The sequence below is a fragment of the Lissotriton helveticus genome, chromosome 8 (genome assembly GCF_964261635.1).
Source record: "Lissotriton helveticus chromosome 8, aLisHel1.1, whole genome shotgun sequence".
NCBI lineage: Eukaryota > Metazoa > Chordata > Amphibia > Caudata > Salamandridae > Lissotriton > Lissotriton helveticus.
In genome coordinates, this window is record NC_136069.1 from 1,287,119,064 (window position 1) to 1,287,130,500 (window position 11,437).

General features: G+C 49.7%; 1 protein-coding gene across 1 annotated transcript in view; it reads right to left on the reverse strand.

Moving 5' to 3' along the window:
* NALF1 (NALCN channel auxiliary factor 1) overlaps positions 1-9,646 on the reverse strand; it is a 1,236,035-nt gene extending 1,226,389 nt beyond the window's left edge. Inside the window, exon 1 of the mRNA XM_078656179.1 lies at positions 8,903-9,646. Coding sequence (XP_078512305.1) covers positions 8,903-9,646 — 744 coding nt within the window. The remainder of the gene's footprint in view (positions 1-8,902) is intronic.
* Between the last annotated feature and the right edge of the window lie 1,791 nt (positions 9,647-11,437).

The window sequence follows — 11,437 nt, forward strand, 5'->3', positions numbered from 1 at the left end:
ACACCCACCAGTCGCAGCCGGTGCAGGTAAGCGCGGTGGGGTGGTAAAGTGGGGGAGCAGGCGTGGTGGGAGGGAACTTGCAGACGGCGGAATAGGTTTTATTTATTTATTTAATTTGACCTATTCAGTCAGTCGTCTGTCGACTTCCCCTCCTCACACCCGGCTCCGCCCCTGTCCCGCCCCTGCCTCACCCCACCATGCTTACTTGCGACGGCCGCAGCTGACACCCACCCTGTCCTTGCACAACTCTATTCGTAGTTAGTTTGGACCCAATGGACAGCATAACTCAGGTACCACCCCTGACCGTAGCCAGAAAGGCATACATGTCTTTATTCATGGCTGAAATTAATATTAGGCTTGAAAGGGGATGGGCTTTTTAAGTCCAAAGGACGCAGGAGCCGGTAGAACTCTGTGCACATCCTGTCTTGCCAAAAGGTGCCCCCAAAAATAAAGACTTCAGTAAACAGGTGGACACCAAGAGGCATTTTATTCCTTTCCAGTCCCAACATTGAGCTCCCTAATAACATCAAAGAGGTCCCCCCAAAAAAAGAGGCTGAGTCTGCACATTATAGACAACTATACCGGGTGAGTCCTCCATTAAGAAGGAAGCACATAGAAATATATAGCAGAGAGTCTGTGAAAAAACAGGAGTGTTTTCCTCCCCCAAATTCTGGGGAGTAGATGATTTTGGAGATCCCCATGACATGAAATGTGCCACCTTCCAAATACAGCAGTTTGTCTTCCCTGCTACCACATGCTCCCCCCAGTTAAAACACAACCTATCAAATTCTCCTTTCTGAATAAGGTAGCTGCACACTTTTATGATGTCCTTTTCTTTAGAAACTACCAGGGATTGTCCACCTCCAGTAAAAGAATGGTGATGCTGAAATACCAAAATCTGTATTTTTTCACTCGTATGCATCCACCGATTACTGTATTAAGCAACTGCACGTCAGAGTGCTGTAGGAACTATTCTGCTACCACAGACTACTATTCACGGATTGGGCAAAACAGACCACGCCAATTGCGCCATCTGAACACTGGCACTTCTGAAGACACGGACCAAACACCTATTAAATGCACAGATCTTCCACCTGTGAAAAGCTTTTTGCAATGGGAGAGGGGAAGCAGGGTGCAGAGAGAGGTGGGATCTTACACCGAACAGTGACTGCGACCCCTCAAACTTTCCTCAAAACACAAACAAAGCTTTTAAGTAGGGTGCCTGTGTGATAGGGAATTTGCAAAGTCCCTGCTGGACATCAGCTATACAGGCCCGTTCTTTTCAAGGGTTCCCAGCTATTCCCGCCTTTCACAATGCGGTGTCAGCTTGTCACAGGACGACAATGTGAAGAAAGCTGAATTCCTGTGACAAACGGCTGCACTATGTAAGTTGCCAGATCTGAATGTGTGCTTAGAATAGTATAACACCTAAAAAGAATTGGATCTGACATTCTTTCTTAATATTTTTTTTTCAAAATTTTAGACACCACAATGTAATCATTTCGAAACAGCGAGGAGTACAATGGATCACAAACCACTGGCAAGGTGTTAGCAAAACAGTTCCTAAAGAGGATAAGTAGTTAAAAGAAATTCTTAATAAAACTAAACCTCCAAGACTCTTGACAGACCTTGACCCATCCTTAGGGCTCAAAGTATACGTCCACAACTGTGACCCGAGTACCCAACTTACCCATAGAACCAGCAACCCACGTTCCACTCAATCGGTGAGTGAAGACCAGAAAAATAGAGATAGGGAGAATAAAGACAAGAAAGTCACCCATTCCACAAGCACACTGAACAAAAAACACAGCAAGCCAGAGTACGAAAATACCTACGTGGCCCATAATGGTCTTATAATGGGCCCCACGCAGGTCAACAACAGGGCCTAACATTCTTAACTAAAGAAGTATCGTCTACTCTTTAGAGGCATAGGATTGAGTTACACTGAGTAAATGCAGCAGCATTTAGAAAGCTTGAGCTTACTATATGTAGCACTCCCTCTGGTCCTGTAGGATTTGATATGAAGTATTCCTAGGCAAAATGTTAATTACGCTAAAGTAATCTGAATAAATTAAGTAATTTTCCATTACCCTTGATGCAAAATTACTTAGAATTATGTGATTATGCTTGCTCGCATAATTTAGAGCAATTTGAAGGGAAGATGTATACTGCAAGAGCACAGGAACAGAGTGCAAGCGGCTGCTGGCTGTTCTAGTAAATTGACAACTATTTTCTTAGCGCAAAATCATTCCCTGGGTCCACTTTGGACGTGTGGGTGCATTTTGCACTATAAAATTAGCCCTAAATACAGGGTTACGCTCCTCATACAATTCTGTGTAATCTTGCATAATTTTGCTGTCATTTTGATGAATTATCACAAATTGCACAAGTTACGCACACCCCATTATTACTCTTACCCTTACATATTGTATCGCAAATAATCCAACTAGGGATATTTGTGATAGTAAAAAATGAAATGTGGTATATTACAGGAAAACTGTGTTTCGATCACAGTTACTGTACAGCTTTCAGTGTGTGATCATTTTTGCATATCAAAATTGTGTTGTTGATATTTGGAAAGTGCGAATAAGTTATGCACTGCACACTGTGAAGCATAGTGAAACAAATGTTAGGCAAATGATGCCACTGCAAAACCCCCCACAATGCCTTGCCATTCCCACCTAATGACTGACTGGAAATTACATTGAAATGTTTTACGTTGGGCTACCAGGTGTTGAACGTATCAGCAGTGTACGTTTCCTAAATCATATTTGTCTTATGAGCTCAAATACACCTGAAAATGTCAAAAACTCCAACACCAGACAGTATTCACACACATCATACATTGGACAATAGAAATCTTATACACTGTCCATTGTAGAATGAATAGGTCATTGCCACTTCTTTGGGGTGCAGCTGCTACCTGGGTGCCATAGATATCCCTGCCATTCTGTGTCATGAACCAAAACAGGAAGAGGCATATCAACTAAGGATGGGCAAAGAATTCTGCTGCGCCGGTTGAGTTCACAGAGTTTTACCCACTCTGCTCAGAGCACAGAGATATGAAAAACTCCACAAAGTGAGTCAGAGAAAACCTTTTTCTTTCCCGTGGCTCACCAATATTAAGTTGATGAGGGCAAGCAAAAGAAATGGCACAGTAGACCACCTCCTGATGAGGTTTCTGAACCTGGGCGGTCGCAGCAGGTCACCACTACTCGAGTTAAGAAAGCCGCCGCTCACGTTGAGGAAGTTGCCGCTCGAGTAGGAAATCAACTTGAGTGGCAGAAAAAAGCACCACCCACTGGCGTTCTGTTTGATGCCATTCGTGCTGATATTACCACGTGGGAAAAACTCCTGGTGCCGCAAATCGGCATGAACAGCAGGACATAGTGGACTCCGTCACTAGTTTTATAAGCACTTTGTGGGGCTCCGCTTAGCACAACTCTGCGAACTCTACCCAGGCCTAGAATCAACCATTCAGCTCCCAGTTATAGTCCAAACGGTGAGTGCCTGGTTTGAACGCAAGCTCTCTGCCCTTTCTTAATGTGTACATGTTTGACTGAATAGAACTCAGAATGAGGAAAAGCACACATGTATAATTTTCTGCTGAACTCAGAAACACTCAATGTTCAATCAGTTTGCATCCATACTTGGTATACCATAACTTGTATGCATGTCGGTGTGATATGTGTACAACGGTTAGCATTGGGTTTATTTGAGTAATTCGAGAAAAATCTAGCTCTTGTCTTGAAATGTATAAATTGCACTGGGTCATTAGCTCAGTGGACTGATTCATCCACTTCCTTGATTTGTGTTTGACCTCACAGTCACAGTTTAATCCCAGCAGGTCCCCATAGCCTTTCATACTTCTGACATAGATAAAATGAGTACCATTGAGGTAAGTAGCAATACATAACTGCAAATTCGGTGCCAAGAGACCCAGGACGTGGGCGGGCGTGCACTTTACATATCTCCATATTATGTTACATAACAAGATCCCCATTTACTTGTATAGGCCGCAGAGCTCGTACCAACGTGCCTGTGATGTCACAGGCCTGTAAAAGGCTGCATGGTGTGCATATGATTTTAGGTACACCCATGAACAGAATACAATTAAAAAAATTCATTACAGAGGTTAAACCCTCGCGATCTCGGTCGTGTGAGAAGGCCTACATTCGTGGAACTGCACCTGCACTCGAGATGTCAACATTATGCACGCTACTGCCCTTCAGTGCTGTCACCTTGAGCATAACACTGCACTGTACAAGGTGAACACACATTTTGCAAGCTTTGGTTGCAGGCCATAATTTATTGAAGAATGCTCCGGCATGTTTATGAGAAACGAGGCATGAAAAGAAACACAAATTGCCAAGCCAGGTGTTAACACAAAATAATCATTGTTGCCAGATGTAAATCAGCCAGTTGTTTATGTTTGCGCCGTATTATCAGGGCCAGTGGAATTACACGATTCTGTTACTGCCGTGTTTTCTGCAAATCTATGGATTTGGCGAATTTGCCAAATAATCAATCAACTGCTATAAAATGTACAGATTGAAAAAATGTGTCTAGCTCAAACAGTTAAAAAGTTACTAAGAGCGCAGCGACACAAGTTGTCCTGCAGTGGATGGCCTCAGATGCGTATTGTGGTAGTCGAGTGCCAACCTGATACTCATTAGGTTAAACTTTTGTCAAGACAGTGTAAAATAGCAAAACAATTAAATAATGCTATCACAAAATATGCCTCCGTAAACTGCATTATTCACTTTTTATTGCAGCATTATTTAGTTATCCGTGCTTCATACTTTGGTTCGGATCTTCCGCATAATTCCAGTGGCCCAGCTTCTTACGGACATAAAAGTAATAAACTGGCTGCCATATATTGTAACAGTCGAGAACTTGACGAAATATGTTCGCAGATTACGTCGGCTTTCCAGCACCGAAGGCCTTGCACATACAGACCTCAGTTTAAGAGTTAATGTGGACTAGGTGCCCACTAACTTCACTTGAAATGTTTTGTAAACACAGCCGAAAGTGACCACAACAAACTCCAGCCAATCAGCAGACTGCAGAGATGTTTAGTCTAGAACTGCCTCGACTGCTGTCATTGCAAACTGTTTCAAGCTGTGCTATGCAACACAGCGTGAGTGTCATATGCGGAAGATATATTCACTAAAGACTGTACTGCCGTGTGTTTGAAATACAGCTATTGTTAGTGCAGGGTGCACACATTCTGAACTGGAGGCACCGCAATTTCTGCTTGACATCTCACAAACGCTCAGTTCTCCTGTTAGCTGTGCACGCCCCCTCTCCGCCCCCACCCCAGCCACCCCACCCACACACACATCCTGCTCCTTCCGCAGGCATGTACTGGACTCTCCGTCACTTGAAACCAGCCTAATATATACAATCGTTTCCTCACAGAGTGTGCCCTCATTGCCCTCGGGTGACCTGGGATCTGCCAATCTATTCCTGTGGGTGTTTTTGCTATGGCTGCTGCTTGGAAGGCCATCTGTGTTCGCCCTTTTGCCTTCGCTGCGAATTCAGATTTTACCTTAGAGGTGTGTGAAACGCGTGAAACGGCCACAGTCATGATTGCTTCTGAAATAAACAGGATTACATGGAGGGGTGACCTTGTAAGCGGCTGGCGTCCAGATGCACGGGTTGGGTTGAGCACATTATCTTTGTGCTGCATCTCACAATCAAAGGCGGGCAGATCTCTCTGTCACCCACTGGAGCTCATCCCGCACCGATCTACGCCTGCTCTCCAGCTGGCACGTGCCAGCCGCAGCGACTGAGGTTTCAGCACCACGGAGAGCTCAGACCTTGAGCAGCCTCCCACGTGCCGCGCTCTGCGCGCTGTCCTACAGCCCTCACCGGGGCTGCTTTCCCCAGTGGGTGCCCCTTCACTCTACGCGTGAGAGCACTCTCCTTTCTGAGGCGACAAGGCGCAGACAGGCCTGGCGCTCAAGGTTCTTATCCCAGTCTCAATAATGCCAAACACAAGCAAGAACCAGAAACACAAAAGTCAGGCTGCTCGCCAGGAAGCAGCTAACCGATGAGACTACCTACAGCAATTCAGCACCACGGAGAGCTCACCGTACTTGGTGATCGCTTCAGTGGCAACGCTGTCTTCATCAGCACCCCCCTTGAGCAGATCTTCCTCTCAATGTAGCACCAGTTCTGCAAGCAAAATATTCCTCTGTAGATCGCTGGCCCTTATTTTTGAGTGGACAAGGGCACGCGACTCAAACAGTCCAGGCGCTCAGAGTAACCCCAGTCATCACAGTGCCAGAAACCCACAAAGCATGGAAACACAGAACACACTGCTCTCCTGTAGGTACGAACTCGGGCCAGCTTCAGCACCAGGAACAGCGCACGGCGCTCTGGCAGCCTCAGACAGTGGCAGCGCCCTTTATTTCTGAACTTTGACCTGCAATCCCCTTGAGCAGGTCTCCCTCGCTATCAGGGACCCCAGTTAATGTATAGAAGCAGTGTCGCCACACAACACTCTCACTTCTTTCACCGCAGACTTTTCGGTCACGCCTTCTGTTGTCAACAATGGAAGAATCACACAACTCACACTTTGTTTTCGTTTAACAATTAGTAAGAACATTAAAGGCTAATAAAGTGCATGGGTCATCAACTGCGCCTGACTCCTTATTGTTAACATGGCATGCACAGCAACAAACAGGGCGGCTCTCCTGAGATCCCTGCTGGGCCTTCCTTCCCCATCATCTGTACTGGTAGAGCCATTTCACCTGTCGACTCACTGAACTACGACACAGCTGCGTTCATCAGCCTACACTCACGTGACCTCTTTTGGGGAACAGATTGTGACATAGTGCCTCATAACACGTCCCCCTGGTGTTAAACAGCGTGACCCCACGCCTGCTTGTGTACACAGCCTGCGTCGAGGGTTTTGTTGCATAACGGCATCTTACATAAGCGAAACAACTGCACGTCCGGCCTAATTCGCACAAGTGTTATTTGTTGACAAGTCTGCATTGATATGTTGAGGGCACATACTGTGCTGTACTACACACTGGGCTGCCTCTGTTTGGATGCGCCATACCTTATGCGGCTACAAGCATATACGATCACCGCATGCGTGGGTGCGATGTTTGTATTCAAACACACGGTTGTGGCAGGGGTATGTGGTGATGGAGAGAGGGGATGTATAGTACGCCACAGATTCATTGTTGTATGCCTTTACTATAATACCATGTATAAGCTTAAAACAAGTATGTGCATTAATATATGTTCCCGTTTGGCCTATAAAAATACGATTTACATTTCCAATACCGTTTAGGCTGAATATGCAGTGCCACGCTCACATGGGGCCACCCCCATGAACTGTGTGGCATATCCCATGATGACATCACAACGTCACATAGTACACAACAACCAATTGCACACAATGGAACATCGGCAGATCTCAACGCTTTCCGGGGGTGTCGAATGACACAGACAGATTGTCACCGGCAACATCTCTATCAGAATTCGCTCGTGTTTTATTTGTGCGGTGCAGCAACCGGTGCAGCCGGCTCTTGCTGCCTGCAGTGAACAAAGAGGAGCCCAGACGGGACAGCCGTGCTGCAACCCTTCTCTGACACCGGAAAATCCGATCAGACTTCACCTTCTCCCACCGGCACCAGTGCGGGTGGGAGAGCCCATTTATACTGCGCCGACATTCCACCATACGCTGGCAACCCTCTCAGTGTCGTTCACAAGCCACAAACCGCACCGTGCGCTGCAAAGCCAGCCTCATGCAGTGACTACCAGCACTGCAGCCTACACGGTGCTAATTAAGTTGGGGGTAGGCGTGCTCCTTCCTGGGGGACTCCAAGTGGAGCAGGCAACACCTCCTCGCAGTGTTCAGCAGAATCTAGCCACTGCCCCTTTCGCTGCTCGGGGAAAGGGGCAGTGCGTGAGAAGCAGGCTGTTGCTGACAAGTCCACTTCGGACGACGTAGCCTCCTCCCAGCCACCATGAAAGATAATCTCTTTGGAGCGGGCTGGAGATACACCGCGAATATTGATGAAGCCTATTGAAATGCTGCCACCGTTGCCTCCCCACCAAAGGTCACTGCGGTGTCTGTTTACATCCGCTCTAGTCCTTGAGCGGGTCTCGTCCACAACGCTGTGCACTGGGAGGCGGGCACAAGGCTCAATCTACAAAGACACACATTTTTTTCGACCCTACAGAAATGGTGTTTTTTTTGTGACTCGGGGAAAGCTCACACTGCACAAGGACGGCGCTCATTTTTTACACACTGATTTGTCACACATGTAGCTTTCCGTGGCTTGTCCTTCAGGGAATGTCGAAATCACCCCACCTTGGAAGTTATTGCCAGAGCGAGACCTTCGCTGTCACCCACAAAAAAAGCATAACGGACATTTGCACAAGCCTGGGAACTTAACACAATCGAGTAGTGAATTCACTCCAGCAACTGCAATACCAGCGAGCCCTGTGAGTTAGGCAGATCTGCAGGGCTACCAAACGGGCTACCAAACACACTGCACCATGTTTAAACCCCCCCCAGACAAGTCGTTGACACACGTGATCCCTCTGACTTCTGCCTCTCAGCCTGGCAGTGGCAGTTACCGGTGTTCTGTCACAAGGCAAGCGCCCAGGACCCACACCACACATGAAAAGGCTGCACGCCACCGCTGCATCTCCACACCAGATGCGCCTCATTAGCATGCAATCCCTAACCCTGCCTTTCTATAAAACCGCATAGAAACACAGCCCTAGACAGCACGTTTCATAAATAAGCCACCGGCGCGCACTGCGCTCTACCTCTCCGAGGCACAGCGAGCGCGCGGTGACTTTTGCAAGTTCTGACCGCCCCGGGTTACACAATCTGCACCCAGGGCCAGGCAGCCACACTGAGGCCCCCTACCTTGCAGTCTTCCGAACACGATTTCACCGAATACTCGTCCGATTGCAAATACTTCTGTAGCAAAAGCTCGAACTCGACGAATTTCTCCTGAGCATGTTGGTCGTAGACCTGGTACGCCTGGACGCACTGCCTGCATCCGAGACCATCCCCATCCTGGACCACATCCCCGCTGCAGTTAAAAGTGTCCGGGTTCGAGAGCCCGGCGAATAGATCCGAAAGTGTGTAGGAATTACAAAAGGAAAGGTAAAAATCGCTTAGTTCCAGGCGGGTGGCCTTCCGGGCCGGCCGCTCGCTCAAGGTCCTACAGACATAATCAGCATCGTCCACTCTGAAGCACTGATCAGAATACGGGCTAAGGGGGTAATCAGAGTTTTCTAGCTGACACACAGGTTTGGTAAAATTTCTTAGAAAAATATCCTTTTTGCCTCTGGTGTGGTTCCTCCGCGAGGAGGAGCTGGGGGTGGGTGGGAGGAGGTGGGCAGCCGCAGGTGCAGGGGGAGAGGGGCTGCCACCCATCGCGGCCAGGGGCCCCTGCTCCTTCTCCCGGGTCCTCGTCAGGTTGGCCTCGGCGCAGAACCACAGGTGATCAGATAGCAGGACGGTGAAGAAGAGCAGGGAGGCCAGCGAGAGGCGCCATTTCTGCGCCCTCTCCGAATCAGTGAAGGGCTTCTCGTTTTCCCGGGGTGCGAAGCAGATCCTCAGGCCGTCATCGTGCTGCCGACACATCCAGGCGCCCCTGCTCATATTTTGGGACCGGGCCGACTCCACCGCCAGGGCTCCGCTGCTCCCAATGGCTCCACAATATTCATTGACTCGGGGAAGGTTTGGCCTCTCCCCTGCGGGTCCGGTGGGGTCCGCTGGCGCCCGACCCCCACCTTAGGCGGGGACGGGTGCAGGTGGCTGCGGATGCCGAGGGGTTAAACCCATCCAACGAGCGCCGAGAGGGATCCGGACCCGGGCATGGTCAGACGGCAGGCCCCCATAGCCCCGGAGCCCGTGACAGCAGCATGCCTCCCTCCCGACGAAGACGCGCGGTCCGCACTTTCATCCGCCTTCTCCCTTTCCCCGCGGCGGCGGCGAACGCGCGAGGCTCTGGGTGGAGGGAGCGCAGGCGCCCCGCTCAGCCTGGTGTTTTGGCCTTGACGCAGCAGGCGGAATACCCTGCGTACTGCCTCCCGACGGCCACAGTCATCTTGGTCCGGGTCTAGGTGGCCGCCATCTTTGTCCTGAAACTCTTTTTGGGGGGAGCTGCCTCTTCTGCGTCATCCCCGGCACCGAGCGCTCTCTGCCCTGGCGCACTGGCGCCTCTGCCTCATGCTTGAGGAGGAGAGGGGGAGGGTGGGGGATCGCGGGCAAACACATGTCAGCTGCCTCATCATGCCGGCGTTTCCTTGAAATCCCCCCATTTACATAGTGCGGTGGAACGGCAGAGGGTCCCCCGGCATGCGCTAATGGAGTGCGGTGACAGGCAGCGACGGTGGGCAACTCCTGTCTTCATTAAAACCCCAACGCAGCCCAGGAAACCGCGTGCTGCCGCGTTTTATTCACGCTCACGTGCTTCAGCTCTGCCCCTTAGCACCCACAACATTAGGGTCCCCTCGACCACCACAAACCCTAAAAAGCGATGCCCAAAAGCAACGGATGTGCAGATGAACCAGCCTGGGGCCACGGGAGCACGCACTCACCCACTCAAAAACACCTGCAACATTTCCCACACAAAAACCTGCATTTGTGCCGATGCGCTCTTTTATTTCCCTTCTGCAGCACGCGTGCCATGAAAGGGGAAGATTTCTAGAAGTTCTTGTGTTTTGTGGTACCTCTGTCGGGGTTACCACTGAACCCGTCGCTACCCCCTCACGCTGTGTTTTTTCTGTGCGCCTTTGCCTCGTATAAGTTATGAGTTCACTTCTGCAGCAACCGGTTACTGGTGTATTTCCCCGCTGCAGCCCGGGTCTCTGGTGCCCCTTAGTGTTAGCGTTTTGAAGCCCAGCATAACAAAGAGAAAAACGCGCGCGCCCCAGCGACACCGAAAGATGCATCTGCAGTCTTAAGGCAGCTGAATAATACATGCCGTTTCAGAGCGGAGCGCCACTTGGCAAGTGTTCGTGGGCTGGTCCAGCGGTCGCCTCTGAGGCCAGCCGCGGAGGCATGCGAGGCACGGCTGGCTAATCGTCGCATGGTGGGTGTCAAAAGGCGTGCGCGGCTTCATAAGTCTCCATCAGCTGCTTTATAGGTTTAAAGAGCAGCGGGGGCAGCCCGTGACTTTCTGCGAGCGGCTCCTCTGGTCCCTGACTCTAATGATGGGAAGAGATTAGGCTCTGGCTGCCAAAGCCTGACGAATTAGGAGAACCCGCGGAAGATCTCTAAGCGGCGCTGGCAGATGGTGCACCCAGAGGTTTCCCTTTCATTTCCCCGCATTGCTTTTTTCTATCGTTTGTCGCATTCCATCGAAGGGGTTTTCCTGAACGGCGTGCGCACGCGAGCACTTCGGAGGGAGATTGGTGCGCACACCCAGCGCGTGCTTTGCTAGCGCCT